The sequence below is a fragment of the Gekko japonicus genome, unplaced genomic scaffold, assembly GCF_001447785.1.
Source record: "Gekko japonicus isolate JY-2015 unplaced genomic scaffold, Gekko_japonicus_V1.1 scaffold1439, whole genome shotgun sequence".
Lineage (NCBI taxonomy): Eukaryota > Metazoa > Chordata > Lepidosauria > Squamata > Gekkonidae > Gekko > Gekko japonicus.
In genome coordinates this window covers 175,349-203,074 of record NW_015172598.1, presented here as the reverse complement: position 1 = coordinate 203,074, position 27,726 = coordinate 175,349, and the positions used below count along the sequence as shown (strand labels likewise).

Genomic DNA, 27,726 nt, shown 5'->3' with positions numbered 1-27,726 from the left:
TGGTTGAGATTTATCGAGCCACAGTGTGAACTTCAACGGACACCTTCGTAAGCCATATTCTCTGGACCTGCAGATGAGACAAGAAGCGCAAGTTGGCAAGGCTGTCCTTTGCTATTTATTCAAGTGAGGAGAGCATTCTCCACCGCCTGATGAGTAACTTGTTAGGATCCCCATGTGGGACTGCACAAAAGATCAGTGATGAAGACAGGGTTGCACTTACCTGTAACTTTTGTTCATTGGGGATCTTCTGTGTAGGCACAAATACCCTCCCTCTGGCCTCACTGCATGCTCTCTTTTGACTTTGGCAGTGCTAGAGGTACTGAGGGTGGGGGTTCTGAGGCTGCGGAGCACATGTCTGCTTAGGTGGGGGGGAAGCTCTTCTGGCTCTGGCACACAGTGCCCCCTGGTGGCTTTTAGCTATTAAAACCTCTCAGTGGCAGGCCTGCTCATCAGGATAGGTTTATCTAGTGGCTGTAATCGTTTACCTATGCTAGCTAAATGGAACCTCCAAGTTTCATAGCCTCCAAATAACAATGGCAGGGGAAGAACAGTATTCCTTACTTTGCTTATGTGCTTCCAAAGCATTTGTTTGGTGACTGAAGAACACAAATACTAAACTAGGTATACTTCTTTAATCCAGCAGGGCCGCTTCTGTGCTCTTAACCTTGCTTATCAAGGCATTCAGGTGCTTAAAAGTGAGGCTATGACCTGGGAAATGAAATATCTCTTTCACCTTCACAGGTCTAGCATGTGGGAATCTAAAGCTTTTTTGAGGCAAGCTGTTCTTGAAATGCAAGATTGTATCTTCAGAGGAACTGAATTTGAGCAGAAACCTTGTCAGCATTCCTTGTAAATGCAGGGCAGTATTACACTGTATTACACTTACCAAGGCAGCTTACTTAGATACTTTTCTAGTGACTTGCATAGAGATGCTTAACACCATAAAGCTACACTTCTCTTATTGCTACACTTCTCTTATTGGTTGTTTTGTGAAATAAGAAAACACGTGGCCTACCTCAGGCAAGTTGGAGTCAGCAGTGATTTATGTTTCATTATAAACACAGTGAAAGCATTACTTTATATTGTTTGTCTAATATGATCTTATTACTTCTAAAAATTAAATGTAAATTTAAGATGCTCTTGTTGACAATCTCTGTGGCTTCCATGTTAAAACTTAATGTACCCATGGCAGGAAAGACTGGTTTTCCAGTTCAACTTAACATATTACAGGTGTCTTGGTAGAAAACTTGGCATGTCTGTTACTAACTGGACAACTACCATTTTGGTTGGTTTTCAGTTGTAGGATCAGTTTTGGTGGTGTTCTGCAGTAGAATTTGACCATCTAGGAAGTAATAGTGCAGCATATTTGGACAGTAAATTGTATTATGGTTAAAACCACTTGGCTCAGTTTATGAACTGTAATTTTTGTAAGAAACAATTAAATGGTATGAAGAACTAACTGTTCATATCTCAAAGAGTTGTGTTTTTACTGTAGAATACTTCAGGTGCACACAGGGCAGGGAGAAATAAATAAGAAGATGGGAATCATCTCTGCCTCTTCATCCACTGCAAGTGTTTGTAGAATCCCTTCTACAAAAATGTAGAATCCCTTCTATAGAATTGCAGAAATGCCACATCTTTCACTGGTTGTCAGCACAAATGGGCTTATAGGCTAAACAAATAGGTTATATGTTGATTGCTATCCATAGCATATTTTAGAAAAGAATAGAAAGGGTTTTCCAGTGGCTTGAGTGAAGCACTGTGTTAAAACTTCTTATGTATCTCTTCACATGGGTCTTGTCTCCACTAATTGCTACCAGTAGTCTAAGTGTTGCAATTTCTTTTTCTCCTTTTAATTATATTGTTTAGCAACTGGAGCACATTATCATTTTCTTTATTCTGCTTGCAGTAAACTTCAAGATTTTTGTGCACTGGATTTTGTGCACTGGATTATTTTTCGTCATGACAGGTTTTTTAATTGATAAATGATGTATTAATACATGGTTAAAATACTTATGTGGCTATGGATATTAGTCACACAATGTCAGTGTTAAATTACTTTGATTAATAATAAAAATTGTAACTCTTCACTATAAAAGAAATGAGAAGGCTTGTGATAGTAGTCATTGTTACATTTCTCTGCTAATACAGTGACCGCAAGATTTCAAATGTGAATGTGTAGCAATAGAGCAGATGTAGCTAAAAATAGCATGCCTCCACCTCCCTCCACGGAGATGTTGAACTTGATTTTCTTCTGACGTGATCACAAGACCACTGCTGCAGTAGGGCTTAATGCTATTTACATCGTTATTTTGCATAGCAGCATATCCCTGGGGATTTTTAAACAATGCAGCTGTTTTTGAAAGCTGAAGTAGGAAGCAAGCACTTGCATCTGCTGGGGGGGGGGAGAGAAAGCAGCAAGCAACCAACAGAATACAATTAGGTTCATGATTCTGCATGAATGGAGAAACAATCACAGGAATGGCTTTTTTCAATGGGAGAAAAAATTGTAAGAATATGGCCGCCACTTGTTTTTATGAATGACTTTCTTCTTTTCAAGCTGGTGCCTATTTTTTGGGATTATTTAAAACATAATTTCCCCTTCCAGCTACTGATAAAGCTAGGAGAATTCACTTTGAACAATTTATGATGCAAAATGGTTGTATTTATTTTATTTTACAATGGATTTTATTATTGGTTTGTGTAGCCCCCAATACACTGTACTACAAGTCCATAAAAGAGAATTTTAATGAGAACATGTACTGTGTGTCATGTTACAGTGCCCAGTAGCCCAGTTCCTTGCACAAAAATCCCATCTATATGAAACAGCCATCATCGTCTGGAGGTTCTTCCAGATAACTCCATATGGTGATTACCTGCATGTAGCAAAAAACTTGTGTGGCCTGCCTCATAGAAAATAGCTACCATGTAGAGGCCACCTGACACTGTATGCACATGTAGCAGCCACTCTATGTAGCAAAGCATTTGGACACAGTAGGTTGCCATGCAGATTCTTTGCACTATTGGAAAAATATCCCTGTATGTATTTGGGAGGGCCGCGGTGGCTCAGAGGTTAAGACGCTGAGCTGCAGAGCAGAAGGTCGATAGTTCGGCAGTTCAAGACCCTAGTGCTGCATGATGGAGTGAGCTCCCATCTCTGGTCCCAGGCTCCTGCCAACCTAGCAGTTCAAAAGCAAGAAATTGCAAGTAGATAAATAGGTACCGCTTTGGTGGGAAGGTAACAGTGTTCCATGCGCCTCGGCTTTTAGTCATGCCGGCCACATAGCCATAGAAACATCTTTGTACAGCGCTGGCTCTTCGGCTTGGAAACAGAGATGAGCACCTCCGCCTAGAATCGGATTCGACTAGCTTTTGAGCAAGGGAAACCTTTACCTTTACAATGTATTTGGGAGCTACTGTGCGTGAGCTGTTGCATATGAATGGCTTGCTTCATGGAGCGGTGCCCAGTGAGATGCCGTTTCAGGGTGGTCTTCACTTGATGGGTGCTTTTTCAACACCTCATCAAATAGGTTTGTCTTTATAGATCGTAAGCAAAAAAGAAGTCAAGTTTCAACAGTAAGTAAGGTAATAAGGAAGAGGTATATGCAACTACACTTAGACCTGTTGAAGTTTAGACTGCAAGTAGTAGTGCCAGTCTAAAGCAAAATTCAGAATTTAAAAGCTATGTTAGGACCAAACAAAATAAGCAAGGCCCCTGCCACACGGCAGGAAACTGCAGAAGAGAAGTGTGGCTGTTTGCCCCGGGGCAAACTAACATGCAGTAAAGCGATCAGACCTACTGTGGAGGTTCTGTGGAGGTACTGTGGAGCTTCCGTGGGTAGGGAGAGGTGCCGATCACAACACACGCCTGTGCGCAATGAAGAAGCGCACGGCGCGGCGAACTGGTTTTCTTTTTTTGTGTACACTACGAATGCGCATGCTCCGTTGGGTGCGTGTGCGCATCCACGGAGACTTGGACAAAAAAAAAACCCTTTTCCGCAAGGGGACATGGGCGGGCGCCGGATGCCACCGGAAACGCGATCAGACGCCCGCCCTTGCCCCGGAGTTTCCGGAAACTAGTACCTCCAAGGTACTAGTTTTTTGCCACGCAGTTTCGGCTGGAAGCCTCGGTTGAGCCACGGGAGTGCTACGCTTCCCAGATGTGCTGGTGAGATCGCGCCCGGAAACTCCGTCTGTTTTCCGTCTCCCTTGTGTGGCTTCTGTTACGTGTGGCCGCGGCCCAAGTTTAGTTTTAGTATGAGGTGAAGACTAAGGGATTAAACCAAAAGCTGCACTGAAGAGTTAGATTTTTGTGAATATTTTGAAAGAATAGAAGCCACAATACACCTGTGTTGGGAATTTCTAGGTATAATGGGCAACATGAGGAAATGAGTGGGAGTCATTTGAAGGATCAGGACACCAACAAGCATCTGAGAGTGAGGGAGCTGGAGGAGTGAAGGTCGTAGGCCTCTGAAAGGTTATTTTTCTTCATAATTGCTGCAAGCTGTTTCTTTATGTATTTTAAGGCAGCATTTGATGTTATGCTGGCTGTTTCCAGTGTTTTTAAATCTTCCCTTTTAATTTGAAGCCATTTTAAAATGTTGTTCTTCTCCTGTAGCTCTTCATTTTGTTTTTAAAGTTTTATTTGTAAACTGATTGACAGATATTTATATAGAAAGGTTGGGTTTCAATATTTAAACAAATATAAGTAAACGTGGTTGGGAAAAGTAGGAGGGATGGAAAGGTCGCTAATGAGTAGGGTTTGGCATGAACTGGGAAAATGTGGTTTGTTGTGGTTTGTGGCATGCCCAGAGTGTGAGCTACGAACTGTCACAAACTTTTAGGTGCCAAACAAACTGGTTCAGTTTGTGAGGTTCATGATGTGGTAGAGTAAACCCCAGTGTGCTAGGGACACCAAACTCACTCACCTTTACCTGTCCTCTAAGTTTGGAGAGGATTGGATTTATGGGATCCAAGTTACAGCCCCCCAAGAAGGTGCCCCCAGGAAAGTGCTTTCTGGGGAAATGAGAGGTACAGGTTCAGGAGGTTCAGATGTATAGAATAGACCCTGTGCAAACTAGACACATCAATCTTGCAGGAGATCTCCCCTGATGCTCCTCTACATGCCCTCCAAGTCATGTGCAAATTGGACTTAGGGGGTCTGAGTTATGGCCCCACAAAGAAGATGCCCCCAGGATAGTGCTTTTGGGGGAATTGTCTGGCGCAGGTTCAGAAGTGTATAGAATGGACCCCCTGCAAGTTACACACACCAAATGCACACAAAACCTCACTCTGCTGCCCACTCCTCTACAATCTCTCTAAATTGCAGTAAGATTTCTGGGGTCTCAGTTACAGACAACAAAAAAGGTCTCCCCAGTGCTCTATCTGGAAAAGACAACTGCAGTTACAGGAGTCTATGGACTGGCTCAGGAACAAGCCAGTAACACCAAACTCACAGGGAAATTTCATCTAGGCAGACTGCCCCAGCCAGACACCGGAAGCAAGGCAAGCATCTCCCCTATGCTCGCAGCCCCCCCCAACTCTCCAAAGGTGGGCTCTGAAGAACAGAAAGGACATCCCCTGAGTTTTGACAGGGCCCCCCCAAAGTAACCCCACATCAGCTTGGCAGAAAACTCTGGCAAGCACTGGAACCCAAGAAGGTGTGCCCACAATGCTCCCAGGCCCCCTCATGCCCAAACAGATCCTCTGATCATAGCTCACCCCTAGTTGAAATTTCTGGTTATTTTCCATTAGCAGAATACATTGTACAGATAAGAGATCACCTGTTTTGAATTGTACAAATGCAGTGGAAATGGGTAGTCAAACAGGAGGTTGCTTATACAGGCAAATGTTGGTTGAGATCGATGTTTGCTGAGATGGATGTTCTTTCCTGAGGTAGGTGTTGTGTTATGAGGTAGATGTTGTTTCATGAAGTAGGTGTTGGGTAAGGGAGATTGGAGGGTAGAAGTAAAAGGGGGCTATTCAGGGGTTTTCTCAGCAGGAGAATGTCAGTGAGAAAGTTTGGGTCTGCCTGTCTGCTGAGGTAGGGGGAAGGGAATAAGCCAAATCATCCTGGACATACTCACCCTCTAGAACTCTACCGTTACCATGATTGCACATTTGGTGGAGCAGTACTCCTTGGTGTGACCACACATTCTCTCCCTCTTGTCTGTTAGTTGCTAGCTGCCTCCCAACTCTGGGTCACTACCTACTTAAGTGCTCGGCCTAATAAGAGAACATAAGAGAAGCTCTGAGCGGCTTACAATTCCGATTTTAACCAATCTAATCTAGGGCCACATATGTAGGGGAGGTGAGAAGCCTACCAGGCACCCTTATCCTGTTGTAGCAGATCTTCTTTCTTGCGAGGGGACAGTCCGGCGGCGACCCTCCTCCGGCGTCGATCTTCGGTGTTTCACGCTTTCCGGCTGTTGCAACTCTGCCTCCAGGCCTGGACCACTCCGTGCTTTTGCGCATGCTCGCAGCGGCCTCCGTCCAAGTCAGGCTCCGGCCTGCTGCGTCGCTCCGCCTCTGCACCTTGTTAGTCCGACCTCCTTTTTCGTTCGCCTCCTCGCCTTGAACAGCCACCATTTTTTCTCCGTCGCCTCCGTTCATCGCTCTCCGTTCTGGCCAGTGGCCCATCTAGCCCAACACTCTGTGTCACACAGTGGCCAAAACCAGGTGCCATCAGGAGGTCCACTAGCGGGGCTAGAACTCCAGAAGCCCTCCCACTGTTGCCCCCCAAGTGCCAAGAATATAGAGCATCACTGCCCCAGACAGTGTTCCATCTATACCTTGTGGCTAATAGTCACTGATGGATCTCTGCTCCATGTGTTTATCCAGTCCCCTCTTGAAGCTGTCTATGCTTGTATCTACCACCACTTCCTGAGGCAGTGAATTCCATGTGTCAATTACACTTTGGGTGAAGAAGTACTTCCTTTATCTGTTCTAAATCTACTGCTCATTAATTTCATGAGTTCTTCTGTTGTGAGAAAAGGAGAAAAGTACTTTTTCCTCTACCTTCTCTGTCCCTTGCATAATTTTGTAAACCTCTATTTACAAACACCCCTCAGTTGTCGTTTCTCCAAGCTAAAGAGCCCTAATCTCTTTAACTGTTCCTCATAGGGAAGGTGTTCCATCCCCTTAATCATTTTAGTTGCTTTTTTCCTGTACTTTTTCCAGTCCTATAATATATTTTTTGAGGTGCAGTGACCAGAATTGTACACAATATTCCAAATTAGGCCACACCATAGATTTGTACAGGAGCATTAAGATACTGGCTGGTTTTATTTTATTTTTTATTTATCAAACTTATACCCCGCCCTCCCCGCAAGTGGGCTCAGGGCGGCTTCCATAAAAGCATAAATACATTAAAATACACAATATTTAACCATACAATAAAACATTATAAATACAAGGTGCTGGCGGCAGATTAAATTAATCTAGATGGTATATTACAGGAATAAATTTCCACTGCCTAGATGTTCTGCGATGTTTTCTGCTCTTAGTCAGTTAGATGTTAAGACCACAGGCCAGGCTGTGCTATAGCGGCCTGCAGTAGGAGCCTGCAGTGGCCTGCAGTAGCGGTGGCCCCTAACTAAATGCCTGGCGGAAGAGCTCCATCTTGCAGGCTCTGCGGAACTGCGAGAGGTCCCGCAGGGCCCTGATCTCCTCTGGGAGCTTGTTCCACCAGGTAGGGGCCGCCACTGAGAAGGCTCCGGCCCTGGTGATAGCTAGCTTGGCCTCCCTCGTTTCCAATCCCCTTCCTAATAATTCCCAGCATAGCATTTTCTCCTTTTATTCCAGTTGCACACTGAGTCAACATTTTCTGGGAGTTATCTACCATGACTCCAAGATCTCTCTCCTGGTCATTTACTGCCATTTCGGATCCTATCAATGTATATTTATAGATAGGATTTTTGGCTCCAATGTGCATTACTTTGCAGTTGCCCACGTTGAAACTCATTTGCCACAATGACACCCACTTGCACATCTTTGACAGCTCCCTCTGGAGCGCCTTACAGTCCTCTCTGGTACTCACCACCCTGAACAACTTCATGTCATCTGCGAACTTAGCCACTTCATTGTTTCCTCCAATTCCAAATCATTATTGAACAGGTTAAAAAGCACTTGACCTAGAACCGAGCCCTGCAGTACCCCACTGCTTACCACCATCCACTGTGAAAACTGCCCATTTATACTCACTCTCTGTTTCCTGAGTTATTGCTGGTTTGCAAGATAGGGCAGAAGCAGATGGCCCAGAAAACAGACTAGGGCAGAAACACAGATATGGCCCAGAAGATAGAATTATTTAGTCATGATCTGAGAAATTCAAAGGTGTTTCTGAAATGTTTTGGAATTCTTTGCCTATGGAATAATTCCTTTTGCTTCATGATTCAGAATAACAAGTCAGGAGGAGCATGCCTATAGTGTGTCTTAAACAATGTTGTAATGGTACAACAATATATAGCAAATCATTTTCTTGTGTTTTAAGTTTGTTCTCATTCCTTTGGTTTGGGTCACCTGCTTTTGCCATCCAGAGTTTTCTGGTCTCCATGTAGTTATGTGTCCAGGGTTGAGCTGAAATGGCTAGCAGATTTTTCCTCCATGGGGAAAGTCTATTTTAAATAGTAATGCATGCATACTAGTAATAACTTTGTAGAACGTGTCTAACATGAGTTCTTTGATTCACTGTGTCCTCACAAATAGAAGATGAAATAAGTTACAAGCAAATTATATCTTTGTTCTGTACTGCTATGTTTTTCAGCAGCAAAGTTAACATTTCCAACTTATCTTCTGCCTTGAATACATACTGTATTAATTGGTTATTGAAAATAACTTAATTTTTATGGTGACCTTTGTTGCTTCTATAGAAACCCATAACCAACACAACTGTTGGGATCAATAGTATGTCACTTTCGAAACCTTTCAAGGTGACTTCAGCTCTATTTGTGGAAAACTTGCAAGCAGAAGAGAGCTTAAAAGTTGCCATTTAGCTGTTCAGTAGCTCTAACTACCTGTCATTGTTAGGATATAAGAACTGTATGGGGTGGACTTGATGACACTGTGAGACCTGCTAATACCTTTAAGGCCAGCTCAGTTTGCAAGAATTGAAACTTATCTCGATGTGTAAACCTTTCACACATTCAGTAGCTAACTGTCATGATAATTAACAGAGGGATTGAAATGTCCCTTTCACTCAAATAGGGTTTAAAAAAAAACAACTCTTGCAATAAAAATATTCAGTAAAGTATTACAGTGAAAGAATTAACTGCTGAGTAAAGAATATAAAGTTACATCTAATTTTTAAGTTGGTAATTCTCTATTTAGAATATAATTGACAATCCAAAACAGTTCAAGTGGAAAAAGCTGCCATATTATAGTAACAGAAATATTTTCTGCAGTGTTTGGGGCCCATTTGTGTACAGTGTTTTCATTTTCCTATTCATTCCAGTAGGGGTCCATATCCTAATAATGTTTCAGGTTTTAAAGTAAACCTGTTGTGTGGAGGGGGAAAGCATAAACCATTGTTTATGCTGACTTCATTATCTTTGATTACATGAAGTATGAAGTGGTACAAGTTAGCTGAAATGCTTAACCCCACTGATGGAAGAAAAGTCATATAAACTGCAGGCATCTGAGCCATTATCTGATGAAGGTGAGTGCATGCAATGGTGGTATACCTCATAATGTGAGACAAAATATTCTGTGCTTATTCTTTATTTTCCTTTTGTTTCAGGTGAGAAGTTCAAGGTAGAAACAAAAACTATTGTTGCTGACTTTGAAGATCAAGAAACTGTTTATGATAAGATAAAAGAGGGATTGGAAGGCCTTGAGATTGGTATCCTAGGTTCGTATCTCACTTGGTTTCTAGAGTCTTTGCCATTATGTTCTAGGAAAAAACAGATAAAGTATACATTTCTTAGCATTATCTTTTGTTGAAACGAAGTCTGGAGCCTCGATAGTTTATTCAGCTGTCATTCAAAAATGGAAAAAATTGTTCTTACTACACATAGCCTGTCCTGTCCAAGAAGGCACCATATGGTTTCTGTACTTCATTCTGAAACCATTTATCCTTGCACTAACTCTCCTGTGTTTTCTAGCAGTTAGAAAGTTAACAATACTGAGATAGTCTGTTAAGAAATAACTCTGCCCTTGCTCTTCCATATCAGTTCTCCCATCCCATGCTGCATTCATGAACGCTTAATATGGCCGGTTGATGACACTGTCTAGGTTCTTCTGCAGTCATATTTTTTCTGGTCAGATGCAAGTAGTCTTGTCAATTGAGCTGAATCTTTCATGACCAGAAGACTGGCTTTCCCCCCTCTTGCATTACAGGATGTCACTCCTTAGCTCTTCAGGTTGCTGCCTGCCTGAGATACTTTGTGCATCGGGTTCTAAGTTATGCTGAATAGTTGAGCTTGAAAACATATTGGTTCTCTTCTCTCTGCCTGGAGAGAAGACTAGCAGAATAGATGGGGGGGATCTCGATCTGCATCATGTCTCGGCATAGTAGCCTAGATCTCTTTTGAAATCTAATCAGTTAGATGTTATATTGCAGAAAATGATCAGATTTAATGATGAAGAGCTTAGGCATCAAATTAATTTTTAGACTGGAATTTCCCACTGCAGGTTCAGTTAATTGAGAAAAAGACAAGATTGTCCAATTGGCAAAGTGCTGGACTAAACAATAATTGAGCTCCTCTGCTGTCAAGTAATGGAAATGAGGGGGAGTACCTTCCATATATGCAATAGTGTTCAGTTTCTCTATTTTCCATTGCTCTTCTGTCTTTGCTTATGTTGGGTAGAATAATGTTCCATTGGACTGATGCTGGAGAACTACCATAATATTGTAGCTAGACTTGCACTTCAGAAACTTGAGGTTAAGCCCTTAGTCAAGGATGAGGCTTATTGGATGGCCTAACCTACCTGTTTGTGAAGATAAAAGGTTCGTAGTTTGCTTGTTAACATACAGCTCTGCAGTTATAACATTTCTTCTGTTTGGGGGGGAAAAACAGAATGGTCCCCAAGAATGGTGTCAGATCAGTGAAAGTTTGCACAGCGGAAACACAAATGGGGATACAAGAAATTTGACTTTGTGCAAACTGTAGTGCACATGGAATTCTTGCACTTGATTTGACCCATTGAATGAGTATATTCAGTCTTCTAAGAGTTATAAAGATTTCAAGAAGACCCTTAATTGTACTGAGTCCTACTTTGAATTGATGATTTCACAAAATTTAGAGTATTTAAAAATTGTTTCCATTGCCCCTGAGATGTATGAAGCACTTTGTCACACATTATTGAGTATACAAGTTGAGTCTGGATTCCTACACTGTGTCAGATGTGACAAAGTCATAACATGTTGTGGGTTCTCAGTGCCAGCACATGGAAGAAGGGGTTCAGGTTTCCCCTGGCACCATTTTCCTATCCTGAAATGATCTCAGGGGGGAACTGATATGTTCCTTTGGATACATATGGACTTCCCCAATAGCACTCCTTGGGACTGTTTCATGTTGGGAAACTAATGCGTGAGTGTGTGTGGCCCCATTTCCATGTGTATCACAGTCTTAATCAGGCACTGCATGCAAAGGAATTGAGGAGAATCAGCAACTCGATGTGATTGTGTTATGTCTGACACAGAGCAAAGATCCCAAACCCAGTCTGTGTGTGTACTCCATAATGTGTGAAGATGCTTAAGAAGACTACAGATGGGGAAATTATCTTGGCTTTCAGAAGATCTGTACTTTGTATTTTGTCAGCTATCTCTGTATTCATTGGAAGGTGGTGGTACGTTTCCATGGAAATACTAGCATGTGTAATTTAGAGTTTTGGATATATCATTGCATTGAAAAATAAGCTTGAAACAATTACTATTCAGTACACTTTATGTGATGCCAATCGGTTGGGGGTGACAGGAGGAGAGATTTCACAGATTTGAAGAGTGTGAAAACAGCTTTGTGCAGTGGTTTGAATTGGCAAATTCCCATATAATAAGTCTCTGAATAGCACAGAAGCAAAACAAAAACCTTTCAAAAGCAAGCAGTATTTGGAAACATAAAATTCTTAATGTGGTAAGGCTGTCATTAATGAGATTTTTTCTGCAGTGTGCTCTCTCCATCTTTGTCTTCCCTGAAGTTCTTCACACACTGCCTTCAAGGAGGTAGTACACTACATGTTGGTTTATGCTGCCATCTATTGTCCCAATGATGATTAGAGTTGGGAATGATGCAAGAATCCCTTAACTGCATCTCTTGTAGATGCTTCCTCATCTTCCAAATTACTCCATAGATATGTTTTTCCACAGACATTGCAAATGAATAGAACTGCAGTGGGTGCTTTGCTGAAATTCATCATATACAGCTGGGAGTGTTACGTGCTAATGATGGAAGATCGTGTGTTAACATCTAATATGAAATATGAGAACGTTTTAATTAATGACAGAATGGCTTTATTAGTCTTCCTGGGCAGGAAAGATCTTGTTGTGAATGCCCGGGTAACATCTAGATTAGATTAGATTACTGCAATAGCCTCTACATAGGGCTGCCCTTGAACACTGTCCAGAAGCTAGAGTTGATAACAGAATTATGTGGCCAGAGTGTTGACTGAAGTGGGTTGTGGGTTTCAACAATATTTTTAAAATTCTCTTCAGCTTCCTATCTGTATGGGGACTGCCTTTATCAGAATTATTTGAATTGTGTTGCCTTCCCAGTGGTCTAGTGCTCTCATATGCCTTCATTTTTAGAACTGTAAGGAATTTGGGAGAAATTAATTTGAAATTTAGTTAGCACAACATAGGTGTTGTCTGGGTATAGGTGCATGTAGTTAAAGTTAATGGCTAAACATATATGCAGTGCAAATATTAATTTAACATGTAGCACATTCTGGGAGCGTGTTCAAATAAAACATATTTTGTTTCAGTAAACAACGTGGGTGCTTCATATTCATATCCTCAATACTTTCTTGAGATCACAGACCTAGATAAAGTAAGTGTGCTCTGTTCCTTTTATGATGATTTAAAATAACAGTAGACGTGTAAAAAATTAAGCACAGGTTTTGGTAAGTTAATATTTAGTGTTGTGGTTAAAACTTCTAAACTATAACTGCTGGGTAGAATTTGGTAACAAAATGAACTGAGAAGTTTCTAGACAGTCCCATAAACAATAAACCAGGATTTATAATGACTGTGAAAGCATAATTCTTTTCAGGTGATGTGTATCAGAGACAGACCCACATATACTGTGGAATGTGTTAAACATCACATATTCTGATGTCCACATGTGGGCTCATCTGCAGATACTTATATCCACTGATTGAGCCCACATGGGGAGAAGAAAGATTTCCCTCCAAACTTGGGGTATCCTTCAAGGTTGTAGGAAAAACATTAATCCTTTCACATAAAGTTGTGGGGGTTAAAAACAAAACACAGCACTGCTGCAGTGGGGGGGAGGGGAAGAGGATGGGGAAAAGCAGTGCTGAAGATGTGGCTACATGAGGGGAAACCTCCCTCCCACAGTTCCAGTGCTGCTGATCTGTGCAATCTGGCCTGTAGGAAGCCAGCAATAAAGTTTTAAAAGGACAGCTAAGCTGGTAGCAACAGAGGCAGGGGTGAGAAGGAGCCTCCTTGCCCACACACAAGGCTCTGTAGCCACCGACTCAGCTGTGCTTGTAAAACTTTCCTGCTGGCTTCTAACTGGCCAGACTGTGGGATGAAGCAACACTGGAGGGTGAGGGTTCTTTGCTCCCACTTGCCCATCTCCAGGGCTGCCTCTGTTGCAGTCTGGCTGGCTAGAAGCCGGCAGGAAAGTTTTAAAAGGGCAGTTGAGCCAGCAGCTACAGAGGCGTGCGAGTTGGTGAGGAGGCTCCTTCTCACCCCTGTCTCCGTCGTTATCAGCTCAACTGACCCAGCTTCTATTCAGTTAGACTTCGGGGAGAAGCAGCACTGGAGTTGTGGGGGGGCTCCCTGGAGTCCTTGACAGAGAAAGGGGAGAGAAAGACAGATGGGTAAGATTGTCAGGGAGGGGGAAAGATTGACACAGAAGGGGAAGTGGGGAGAAAGAGGGGGTGGAAGATTATTTGAGAATGGGGAAGGGATCAAAGGGGAGAGGATGGGATGCACATTCCTCCTAAGTTTCTTGCAGCTTTCCACTTGTACTAACTTAAATTCTTAAGATTTTTAACTCTCTAATTATATTGAATGTATGGATTAAAGTTTACATAATCATTATGTTAAAAATCATTCTCAAGCATAAGACTTGTAAAGTGTCAAACATTAAAGAAGCCCTTTAACTTTAATCATATATCAAATGTTATCCATAAAAACAGGCAATACCATTGCTGTGACCAGTGTCTTTTAAAGGAGATTAGAAAATTGATCAAATCCAACATTAAAGAAGCAGTTCAGCTACTTCTAATATCATGTTTCTTTCTGCAGCATACAGAATGCTTCATTCTTTAGTTGTTTTACTATTCTTGTTTCTGTGCAGTGCATCTATTTTAGAATATATAAATATTCTGGTATGCAATTACTTATTGAAGGCAATTGGCCTGAATAAGAAACATAAATTTAGCTTGTCCAATTTTCTGTCTTGCTACAGGGCAAAATTGAGTGGTGAGACCTACCATATTTGTTTTGTTAAAGTCTGTGAGGTGCTCTTGCTCAGCGTGCTTTTCTGTGACCCAAGATATCTTGTGTCATGGGATGGTGCCTCTATTTCAGAAGAAAATATGAGCAACACTGGAATAAAATGAGTCAATACAGGTTTCTTAATACAAGTGTAGTAATCTCATTATGACAGGTTTCAGTTAACTGAGCCACATTCTGAACCAGCTGAACTGGTAGGATCCAGCTCACAGTTAATTACAGTATGAGTTTTACAGGCCTGGTAAGATAATTAATAAGAATAGATGTAATTTAATCTTTGAGATTATTTACTCTTCTCAGGGGTATTAAGTATTAGAGGAGGTGGCCTGTGTAATAGTTCAAAATATATTTTTTGCCTTAATTGTTAAATTTTAATTTTGCTACTACTTTGCCACACACCTGCTTCTGTATATGAATATTTATATTGCATCTCAGTTGCTGTAGTTCTTGTTTTTCAAGATCTTATAGCTGATAAAATCGTGTTTTGTTGTAGATAACCTTTTTTTCCCTTTTTGCAGGTAATAGACAGATTGATTAACATTAATGTCTTATCAGTATGCAAGGTAAGTGCCATTTGGGAAGAATTCTATAATAAGAAATAGCCTTAGGGTACATTCACACATCATAAACAAATTGGAGTTTGTGATTGGCATGAACCTGGTTAATTGTTGGGCTTGCACACACTCTTCTTCCTTCCCTCTACTGGCTGGCAAATTCTGAAGATGTCTTTTATCTATCTTCAGTCTTTTGTGGTGTCTCAGTGCGGGAGCCTGAACAAACTGAGGTTTGTTTCTTTACAAGTAACCATCTTTCTTAACTGCAGCTAATCCTGGTTTATAATTCCAGTTAATGGGAAAGGTAGCAACCTCGATTTGTTAAGGTGCCCACAGTTAAACACATGACAACTTGGCATTAGATTAGCAGCCTGTCACATCAAGGGACGAAGCTTGGAGCAAGTGAGCCTGGGCAGCCAAGCTCATGCCTGCGTAAAAATTTGTTGGGGACATTTGAATGAGTGGATTTCTTTCTTTTTTTTAAATTAACTTCCATCTACAGTGTCATTTCTGTATTGCAGATAATTGTATGATCAGTTTGTCTGAGGCAGTATACAGATGTACATTAAAGAGGTCTGCAGTGCTGAGAATTTGGTTTGAGCTCTCCTTTTAGAGTGCGTGTGACTGTAATATATCTGGCACAGGGATTTTCTATATCCATTGCTATGCCATAGCTGCCACCTCCTCCCTACCTCTGAGGGGAACATTGTACCCTGCAGCTGGTTGCTTGAGATTGACCCTGTCAATCTCAGGCACTCAGCTGTGAGAGCTTTTATAAAGGTTCCTCTTCCTAACACTTTTCAGCTGGGGTGTTTCTTTCTAAAAGAAAAGCTATGCTACCCTTGGAATTATTTGTACCATCGCTGTGACCAAGCCTATCCTGAAAAATTATTGTCCCTTGGCTCCTTTTGCTCTGGAAAAGGAACTTGTCTAAAGGTGGGAGGATTGAGTTTGATTGATATGAGAGTAGAATAGGAGGCAGTCTTTTTGGCTTGTACCAAAAAGCTCACAGTACCTATTTGTGGTGATATTGGTAGGCTGGCAAACAAAACCATGTGTGTGTGAAAGTTTTATTTGGCAAGATGTGCTGGGAGCATGGTAAGCTCCAGTGGTTCTGCTAGTGCTGGGACCATGCTGAGCAAAATGGTCTTGCATGTCATTGTTCAGCACACATATCAGAAGTTGCTTATTGCAGGATAGGATTTGTGCCCAACCCAATAGTTGCAGCACTATATCCTCCACTTAGAGACCAGACATATGCAGTAGACCTATCTCTGCCTCTCTTTTCTTCACTTAGTCCCTGTCAAACTATTCATTCTTTGAATATCTGATTCTTGGAAGCAGAATAAAACTTTAAAATAAAAAGTTAAAGTAATTCAAACTAGAAAGTTTGATGCAGAATCTGGCATTTATAGGCTGAGTTTCCACATACCACTGTTAACAAGCTTCTGTTTAAACAAGCTTCTGTTTACAGTTTGATCGGGTTTTTGGAATTTAGTCTTTTCCATGCTTCTTAAAATCTCAAAGAAATACTGTTGAAGTCCTCTGAACAAATAACTGTGTAAACTTTAGATTACTTGATTCTTCTCTTTATAAACTAGAATATAGCTTTGTATCTTCTCTTTCTATGTAACAATCTGTCTTTAGGTCTAATCTGTTTCCCCCTAGAATAATACTAAGATTTGCTTTATTTCCATGATTTTCACTCCTTGTAATAAACTTCAAGGTAATAGAAAACTTCCTGAAATCAAAAGTGTAGTGCACTGTAACTATAGTTCAAAGTAACATGGTCTTCCTGAGATTTTTCAGGTGAAGTAGTAATTGAGTGTATGAAAGAGAATCATTGAGATCATATGGTTCAGCTTACTCTCCACCCGACTGTTCAGCTGAAAAGCTTTAAATAATAAACGTTAATTTAAAAATTGTCATATTTATTTTTTGACAAAATCATTCCTCTCACTTCCCTTGTTTTTATAGTTTTTTAATGATATAGTTGAAGCAGTTAGTGGTTACACTTCTACTGTGTTAATTGCTTTATAAACTTGACCATCATTTTCTCTGTGATGTAGTTAATTTAATTTGCATTTAGACATCATTCTCAATAGGGTTATCCAAGACTGCCTTGCGAAAATGTGGATTAGAACCTGGCAGTACGATCTTATGTATAATTCTAGGTTTATACTGGGTTTAGATTGGAATTAACTTTGCATCAGGTTGCAAAATAAGTCTCCCAAATCTTACAGAGCAATCCTGAGCATGTTTACTCAGGAGTAAGTCCAATATTTGTCAGTGGGGTTTACTCCCAGGAAGGTGTCCCTAGGATTGTAGCCTTATTGGTTAGTGGTTACACTAGTCATGAGATTCAGTTTTGACATGCAGAAATGATCACAACAGTTTACAAGGAAACATGAAGATTAATGTCTCTTTAATAAAGCAAATCAAAACACTTGACAAGAGCATGCTAAAACTTGCCAGATGGTTGTACAGGATAAGATCATACATGAAATATGCATAAAATGGCTGTCTTTAACCTGCTTGTATCGTAATATGAATCTTCCTTGTTAATTTCTACAGCCTTTCTTTGTAATAGCAGTAGTTTGTTTATCCCAGCCCAGTTGCACCCCAGTGTCCCTGCCACTTATGCCAGTGAAGATTATTAAAACAACAGAGGTACCATGCAACAGTGGTGGATTTGCATCCCATAGCCCTGCTAGATCAGATCAGTGGTCCATCTAGTCCAGCATCCTGTTTCATACAATGGCTAATCAGTTACTTTGGAGGACAAATGATCAGGCCAAGAGTTCCCATGATACTGTCTCCTAGTATTAGTTTTCAGAGGATTACTGCCTTCAACTATGACGTATCCCTTGAGTCGCCATGTTTAATAGCCATTGGTGGACCTGTCTGTGCTAGTGGCCAATACTATGTCAACTGACAGTGAATTCCACATTTTAATTACTAATTGAGTGAAAAAGTACCTCCTTTTGTGTGTTCTGAATTCATTGCCCATCAGGTTCATTGGGTGTGCCCAAGTCCTAGTTTTACAGGAGAGGGAGAAAAAGGTTTTTTCTGCCCCCCCCCCAATATCCCTTGTTCCTCTCATTTTAGCATTCTGTGGAAGCATAATTGGCTGTCTGGTTTGAAGTCATAGCCCTTTAGAAGACAGGAAAAGAATAATCACAACTACAGTAGAAACCAATTTCTTATTTTTTCTTTACATCATTCCATTCACTGCTACCCAGACTAGTTCACAATAATAAGCAAAGCCAGTTAAAAAATAAAAACACAATAATTGCATGATGTGTAAGTATTTAACAGAAGGGTAGAAAGTGTACGCAATATTCCTCTTACCAAGCACTGAGTGGTCATTGCATTTACTAGTAAGTTGAATCTCTGAAAGGATATTAATGCTGTTTCTGACTGTTGCGAAGGTATTTGCTATCTTCCCCATCATAAAATTAGGGTTGTCTTTTTATGAAAGAAACTCTGAGATTTTAAAATTCCAAATACTGGCGGTAAAGTACACTTTTTCCTTTGTGTGCCTAGCCATAATATAAAGTCATAAGTGTCACTTGTATAACTGAAGCAGTTACATTCTAGCTTCTCTGTCTAGCTTGAGTGCCATTAATAGTATGACATATCACTTGCCTTGAAGTTGACCTTTGTGCTGTGTAAAACAGCACGAACTGTTAATCATTAAGTTGTTCTAATGATAACTAGCATGAGTACTTTCAGTAGGACAAACCTCATTGAATTGTTGTATTAAAATACAGAGGGTTGGATATTTCTGTTTTCCATCATCCCACTACAGTGTGACGTGCTCCCTGAAATGTGGCTCTGGAGGGTTGATGGTCCCTCAGGAACACTATGGGGTACCACACAGGAGTGTGTGATGGGAGGGGAAATTAGCAAAAAAATAAATAAATGATAAATCCGTTTGTGAGCACAGAAGTGCTCTTCTCATGAGAATAGTCTTGGGATTCAATCCATAATATGCATGCAGAATTTAATTCTGAAGACAGATTCTGGGCATTTGCTTGGAACAGTTCTAATCACCTGATGCCTTGATTTATTTTACGAATCAGAGCCAGATTTCTTCTTGATTCAAACTGATTCTGTTTGAAGGCAGCAAGAGTGGTGTGTTTCAAATTAGAGCACTTGGTAGCCTGTGATGATATAGCTCAATTCTGGTCCTCTATGTATTGATCTCTCTTGCAGCTTTAAAATCTGGTACCAGATTTGCAATTCATTAATAGTTACAGAGCCATCTTCTTTAGTGTATTATATACTGCTGGCACTGACTGGAACAAATCCGTGCTTGCATTCCTCCTGGGGCTTGCAGTTTTCTCTCTTATGGCAGTAACATCAGCATCTTACAGAGGGGTAAATTACACACCTTGACCATGGCAAAATTGAGTAAACACTTTACTTCTCATACTTCAGTTAGGTTTGCTGAACTAATACTGAAGAGATACTGGTTAATATTCTCCCCCATTCTATTAAAGTTTCCATGTTACAAAAAAGGGGAATTGAATGAGAACTACTTATAGTTAGCACTTGCTGGTTTGTGTATTCTTTCTGTATAACTTAATTATCAGTTGCTAAGAATCTCACTAAATTCTGCACACAAATCAGAGTCCTTCAGCCCTTATTTATTCTTATCTTTTCTAGTCCTCAGTTTATAAGAGCTTTTGGGGGCAGCCTCCCCCTTTTCAGAGAGGGAGTCCTCGTCCAAAGACCCTGAGCCCAAATCGGCATCAGATTTGCTTTCTTTTTCCTCCTCTTTGCCCTCTTCTGGTTCCCCAAGCTGTGTCCGCAGAAATTCACGTGCTTTAAAAACAGCCTTTTCTTTTTTATTGTTAATCTTGAAAGTGATGCCTTCTGGGATTAACCACCTGTAATTGATGCCATTTGTTTTTAAGAAAATGATTAATTCTTTATAGTTCTTTCTCTTCTGTTTTATATCAAATGGAATATCTTTTAAAATCCTGATATTGTTGCCTCCAATTTTCAAGGGTGTTCCCGAATTTGCTTTCAAAATAGCATCTCTCACGTGTCTCTTCGAGAATCTGACCACTATTTCCCCAGGCAGATTATTTTTCTTGATATACGATGAATAAGATCTGTAGATCACATCCATCTCGCTGCAAAGGTATTCTGCTGTTAAATCTGTCATTGGGGCTATTGCTTCACTCAGCCGTTGCTTCAGATTCTCTCCTACATTTGCCTGGACCCCTTGGAACCGTAGGACCAAATTTGCTTTATCCATTTGTAGCTGTAAAAGCGTTGACTCTTCTGTAACTTGCTTCATTTCCAGCTTTTGCACCTTTTTCTTAACTTTTTTAGTAGTGACGTCCATTTCCTTCACCTTTTCTCCCATTTGCTCTGTTGCTTTTAAGGCTTGCGTCAATTGCATCTGCTGGGCTGCAACACTCTGCCCAATTACTGACAGTTGTTGTTTAATGCCAGTGATCTCGTCCAGCAGGGGGCACAGGGAGTCAGCCAAAAGTTTTGAGAGCTCAGTGACCTCCTCCATTTGAGGACTGGCCCCTACTTTTGTTTTCAACTGCTTCTCTTTCTCTGGTTTCTTCCCCGCCATCTTTTTGGATTTGTTTACTTGTCAAGAAAGTTGCTAAAGTCTCTGATATTCGCCCAAAGGCTTTTCTGCGCTCTGGTAAGTCTCTTAAAACAGTTTTAACTGCTTAATTTTCTGCTCCCCCCTCTTTCCTTCCGTGTTTCGTCTATGCGTTTGGGAGGAATCCCTCCCCCACTCGCTTTCCCGTCGCTCTTTAGGGGGGGCAGCTTCTTTTTATATCCTCATGTTCGCTTCAACACAACTCACAGTTCATTGTTGGTCATTCAGCCTCGCTGGTCTTCATTTATTTCGCCCGATCTCCAGCGCTTGTCCCGGTCAGCAGCACTCATACCATGCAGTCACTCAGCTGCAGGACCTTCAGGGCGGAGGGGCGCCTCAATTCTCCGGCTTTCGGCCATCGAAGAGGTCGCCCCCCAAAAGCCGCCTGGCTGGGAGCCTTTTACCAAGGCTCTGGGGGGGGGGCACCTGACGGACCCCCTCCCACATGTTGGTGTGCAGTTTACATCCCTGGAGTGTCCGGGAGATGCGTCTGCCTGCGTGTCGCCATAGACCGGAAGCCTGGCTCACACATTTTTGTCTTAGGAAGGATGGCTCCAGAGCAAACTAATTTATTCAGTAGCCAAATTGCTCACTCACAACTTTAATGCCAGTAGCTCACAAAGTAGAATTTTTACTCACAAGACTCCACAGCTTAGAGGGAGTATTGCTTCTTATACCTCTGCCATAATTTGGAAGCTATCTGTCTAGATTGTTTAATGCATTTGAGAAGCAGGGCTGTGGTATAAAGCTGTTACTGTGCCACAGAGGTTACGCCAAGATGATGCTTGGATGGTTGTGATAATGCTGTGGAAGAGCAAAATGAGAGACAGGAGTAGACTCTACTTTTCTGTGTTACAAATGCTGATGAGTTGATCAGACTCATTATACACGTGTCTTATGGCAAAGCCAAGTAACGTAGGTAGAAGAAAAATAAGCTGCCTCCACAAACTAGGGCTGGCAGTTATAGACTACTTAGAGGTGAAAAGGGGTCAACTTCCTTATGAGGGGGCAGAGAGCGGCTTTCCTCAATCTGTTGTCTACAACCTACTCAATCACCAGAGTATCTTTCTTACTTACTTTTTTCAGATGACACGATTGGTGCTGCCCCGCATGCTGGAAAGGTGAGTCATACAAATGCTATCCAAACAGTCATCATTATTTATAGGGGAGAATCCTTTCTTTGAAAAATTCATTACTATGACTAATCAGCCTGGCCTCCATGTTTTAACGGTAGAGTAATGCCTTGTGAGTCATGGGTTTGGGTGCATGAATCATCAGGCGGTGGAAGCCTTTGCCACTTGATTCCCTTTTTTATTTTCCCCTCTCCTTTCTCCACTGTTGTGGTGATTTTCTTTTAAAATGGAATTAAAAAGCCGTCTGACTCATCAGTGCGAGCTCAACAACCTGCTATTCTGCGGGGGTGGCTATGGTTCCTGGGATGTTCCTGGGAATAACCTTCTTAAAGCCATTTCTGAGAGTCACTGGAAGCAAAATGGGTTCAGAGAATAGATTCCAGTTATATGGCAGGTTAGAGGAAAGGGTAAAATTGTATACAAAGGCAGGAGGCACATTTTGTTGATACATAGCAACTATTCAATGCCAGATACACATAATGCATCTTCCATAAAATGCTGGTGAAACTAATGACTTCTAGAAGCCCTGTTGGGTGTTTCCCAATCACTTGACTGCTGTATGAGAGAGTCCTTATAACAGTATTGGCATATTTCATTAAATCATTTTGTTCAGCTTTAAAGCTTGCTTCTGTTTACTGTACTCCTATAGAAGTCTATTTCATGTGGCATCATTTTGCCTTCTCACTGTCTAGACTGTCTGAGGTAACTGGAATGCCAGTCTTGTGGCAGGTGATATCCCCAAGCTCAGCTGTTCTGGTGTTCTTATGGTAGATCTCCTGCTCAACGTGGCTAGTAGAAGTTCTTCTGCATTCCTCTACTAACTTGCAGTAACCAGATTAGAGTAAAATATTTCAAACATTTTTTGTGAGTTTTTGAATACCTTCTAAATCCAGTAGTTTTGTAGACAATGACATCACATGAACACATGAATTTGCCTTACTGAATCAGATTAGTTTTGTAGACAATGACATCACGTGAACACATGAATTTGCCTTACTGAATCAGATTCTTGGTCCATCAGAGTCAGTATTGTCTACTCAGACTGGGAGCCGGTCTCCAGGGTCTCAAGCTGAGGTGTTTCACATCACTTCCAGCCTAGTCTTTCCCCCTTCATTTTCCTTTCTCTGTGATGCCAAACTGTAATGCTACAATGCAGCCCAGCTAAAGGGGAGGGGGAATAGGACAGCCATGTTAAAAGTCCTTTTCCATGTGCTCCAGGTTTATATGCATGGCTATGGCTTGTTTTCATTTTTTTTCACTTGCTATAGTTCCTGGGTAGCATTCACTAGAAGTTTTCCTGTGACTGTGGCATACCATTGTTTCCAGGTGGCAAGAACAATCATAAAACTTTCCAGGAACTCTCTGAGTATCCATATTAACGAGAACGAGATGGGTCTTTTTTCTGTGCTCTGTAGAAAACATGTTGTGATGCTCTGCTGGACCTAGAAAAATCCCTTTGGGTATATTTGGCCTTTTTGTTCTTTTTGTTTTGTTTTGGCTGTCAGGTACTAACTGACTCGTGGGAACCCGTAGGGTTTTCAAGGCAAGAGATTTTCAGAGGTGGTTTGCCATTGCCTGCCTCTGCATAGCAACCCTGGTATTCCTTGGTGGTCTCCCATCCAAATACTGACCAGGGCTGACCTTACTTAACATCTGAGATCTGACTATCCTGGGCTATCCATGTCAGGGCTCTTTTGTTCTCCATAGACAAAGGGTGGTAAAGCCAGGGTATTGACCAAGGCTGACAGTCCCAATTTCACTTTGTATGAAACATTTAGTAAATTACAATACAATTGTGAGAGAATTCTTGGCTTGTAAGTTTAGATGACCCACTGAAGTACCCTGTCTAGCCCCCCCCCCAGCACAGTTGTTTCGAAATTGAAATCAAACCATAATTCGCAGTTATTAAACCACTATCTTTTTTACATAGAACAGACTGTGCTTCCCCACCCCACCCTACCCAATCCCCTAAAAAAAAAACAACCAGGAAGAGAATCCAAGTGTACAAGGAAAGGGAGCCAGAGATTTGGACCTGAGTGGCCAGCCCAAACCATGATTTGGCTGTTACATACGATCTGAGCCATTTCTTCTGTTTCCGTTATTTCGATTGACTGTGTTCCTTTCCCCTTTTAGGTCTAAGGGAGTAATAGTGAATATGTCCTCTTTTGCTGGGTATAATCCATTTCCATTTGTGACCCTTTACTCAGCCACCAAGGTAAACGTCTTTTTTGATGTATCCTGTGCTGGAGTATGTAAACCTAGTTTAAAGAAGTTGTGATGAAATCTCTGTTATCCCTTTTCTTGCAAGTTAGTTAAAAGATTTCAGTTTTAAATAGTTCAGATTAAATGTTTTTATACAAGGAAAAAAATCAGTAGTTTTATGATTAATGAAAGAAATATTGAGATTTTATTTTAGTGTAAACTTTCTGCATTGGGCTTTGTGACTATTTATCATAACATGGAAATGGATAGTATTTGCCAGATGCAGCAGTAAGCAGAAAACCTACTGATGTTGCCCCCCTCACGCACTTTCTGCAGCCCTTGCCCCAGTTTATACTGGAGGTGTCCTAACCTTTGGCAGGGTGCTGCTGCTGAGGGACAGTGAAGATGGTAAAACTGTCCCAGGAACTAGTTCATAAAAGCTTGTATCAAAATACAAATGCAGTAAACTAAAAGCTGCTGTTTTTTAAATATAAATCTTTTATCATTCTTACTAGTTTGCCTGTCATTTTTTCCTAAAATGTATAAAACATTTCTGGTAGAAAAACTGCTTCCTTAAAGTAGAAGTACATGTAAGCAGCTGTGTTTTCACTGCAAACTAATGTTCAGTTAAACATTGGCCGCTTGTGCTATGCACAAGTATATTTGATTCTCTGGTGGTTCAAGAGTGGGGCAGTCCTTTTCTCCTTACTCCTGGGAAAGCACCTCCCCCTTCCGTAGGCAGGGCCGAAAAACTTTGATCCCGGAGGGGAGGGGCTTATCCTCTGATCCCCAGTCTTACCGGCCCTGCCTTCTGAGCAGGACGTGCTGGCTGTGCTCTAAAGAGCACAAAGATCCCAGAGGACACAGGAACGTCAGAAGAAGAAGTGGAGACCTAAAAGAGGGCGATGGGAGAAGGTACTTACCTTCCAGCTCTAAAACATATTTGAGAGCTGCGGGCCTTGAATTACAATGGATCCGGTGCCGGCAGCCCTGGGAGGCCCCCAGGCCGTCGCAGTGCCAAGAGGAACACCTCGGACCCCGCTGGGAAGGCAGCGGTAAACCGCTCCCCCCCTCCATCTAGCCACGGCGGCGTGCAGCGGTTTTGGGGACAGATGCTCAGTGAAGAACCTGGGGAGAGCGGAGGCAAGAGAGGCGGCCGAGGGTGGTGCAGAATCTCTGTCGCCGTCCCTTTCGGCATTGGAATGGAGCCCCCTCCTTGTTCCAGATCATGGCGAGGAGGGATGCGGCTCCTGCGCAGTCTACCCAGTCAGCTGAACCGTGGTAGGACTGTATCCATTGAGAACTGGCAAGGTGTGGAGGGGAAGAGAGAAAGAGGACTACCTCCCCTCCTCCCGTTTTCTTTTCCCCGCCATTTACGTCTTTCCTCTGTATCTGGACAAATTGCTTCTGGTCCATGGGTCAGGTCTCTAGCAGGGACATTTTACAGTCCTTATTGCTGGGCCTTCAGGAAAGGGAGCAACAATAAACAGCCTACTTCTTCCCCACCGGGTTCAGCTGATGTGGGTGGAGTAGGGCTCCATTTTGGGGTTCTGTTAGGAGAGTGATGGTGGCTACTTTCACTTTCAAGTTCCCCTAAAATGGCTGAGAAGGCGGGAACATCTAGCTTCCAAGGCACAGAAAGTCTGAACCCTTCATAGACTACCAATATAGCCTTCCAAAATACTGAGCCCTTAGGAGAGGACACCCATTCAAATTTCTCTCCTGGCTTAGAGAGGAAATGAGAAAGAATTCACTGATCTAGGGCAACAGGCAGCTTCATCCTAGGCTACTGATCTCTCTGCTAAAAGAGACAGGAGTCCCAGTACAGAGGGCAGCCTTCCTCCTAGAAATACAGGCCTCCCAAGCACAGCAAAGGGTGTACACCCATTGTTAGTGATATGAGATCGCTACAGATTCTGAGGATTTAGTGCCAGAAAAAGGTGAGCTATTAGAGCAGGAGGAGGAAGCGGTGGCTGTCATTCAATCTAGACTCTTCCTCATACTCTCTATACTGGAATGTGGGCTAAGGTCATCAGGGCACTAGAGCTTACATACACTCCAAAGATACAGGAAGACAAGGAGGATCCTGGGTTTTTTTCCTGTAGGCTCCAAGACTACTACTAAAACTGCAGGTGTGCCGCTTCCTGTGGCATTTTACAATATCATTATGGCAGAATGGGAACACCCAGCCAATCCAAGGTCTGGGAAACCCAGTGTTTAACAAACTCTGCTCTCTTATTTCAGGAGCCACAAAGAAGTTCAAACTTCCTATGGTGGATGATTCTATTAACTTATTAGCGTCTACTTCTCTATTTCTCATGGGCACTGATGGACTACCAAAAAAGACAAGGGAGTTGAAAAGGCACTGCGTAGAGTTTTTTGAGGTGCCTGCCATCTCCCTTAGAACATCAGCTACGGGATCCCTGTTTGCTCAAGTGGCCTACCCGTGGGCCTCAGAGCTAACTTCTGTAGACAGTGACATACCAAAGAGCCTTAAGGATGATCTAAAACAGATAGGTGTAGCCACAGCATTTGCGGCAGAAGCCTTTTTGGATGCCATACAACTCACAGCGAGAGCTATGGCATGTAGCGTGACTGCCAGGAGAAATATGGGGCTGAAGCACTGGAATGCAGATCCAGCAACAAGGGCCAAGGTGGCAGTGGTATCTCTCAAGGAAGTTAAACTTTTCAGAGCAGGCCTGGAACGTTACTTGGTGAAAGACCAAGGCAAGTCACGGGTGCTCCCATCAAAGAAGAAGGATATGAAATCTAGAAGGAGACCACAGTCCTTTTGAGACCTCATTCGTGATGATGAACAACAAAAGTCAAATGCCATAACAAGTCTAGAGACAATAGGTCATTCGCCCTCACAGGAAAATCCGGACAAGGTGTTAAAGGACCCAAGAAGGGAACCTCGGCATAACTATAGACGCAAGAGTACAGCTTTCTCTGGGCAGTGGCACCAGACTGTGTCAGACAAGTGGTTCCTGGAGACGGTGGCCCATGGCTATGCACTAGAGTTTGAAAGAGTTCCAAGCAACGTTTTTTGAAGATCCCAAGGGAAAAATCACCAAGAAAAATCACAAGATGATGTTACAGGCCATCTAACATCTGTTGGACATTGGAGCGATAGAGATGGTGCCCGAGACAGAGAGGTCACTAGGAATTTATTCCATCCCTTTACGATCCCCAAGAAGAACGGGAACACTAGAGCCATCTCGGACTTGAAGTGGTGTTGGACATTGGAGCGATAGAGATGGTGCCCGAGACAGAGAGGTCGCTAGGAATTTATTCCATCCCTTTACGATCCCCAAGAAGAACAGGAACACTAGAGCCATCTCGTCCTTGAAGTGGCTCAACAAACATGTGCAATCACGAAAGTTCAAGATGGAGATGTTGAGGTCCATCTTTTTCCTCCATACATGCAGGCGACTTCATGGTCTCCATAGACCTGGAGGAAGTCTATCTGCACATCCTGACAAGAGATAATCACAGGAAATTTCTAAGTTTTGCATATCACAGCAAACATTTCCAATATTGAGCCTCGCCCTCTGGACTCAA

General features: G+C 42.0%; 1 protein-coding gene across 1 annotated transcript in view; it reads left to right on the top strand.

Annotated features, from left to right (window-relative positions):
• HSD17B12 (hydroxysteroid (17-beta) dehydrogenase 12) overlaps positions 1–27,726 on the top strand; it is a 125,510-nt gene that overhangs the window by 75,332 nt on the left and 22,452 nt on the right. Inside the window, exons 4-8 of the mRNA XM_015421562.1 lie at positions 9,737–9,847; positions 12,919–12,983; positions 15,160–15,204; positions 21,917–21,951; positions 24,097–24,178. Of these exons, the coding sequence (XP_015277048.1) occupies positions 9,737–9,847; positions 12,919–12,983; positions 15,160–15,204; positions 21,917–21,951; positions 24,097–24,178 (338 nt within the window). The remainder of the gene's footprint in view (positions 1–9,736; positions 9,848–12,918; positions 12,984–15,159; positions 15,205–21,916; positions 21,952–24,096; positions 24,179–27,726) is intronic.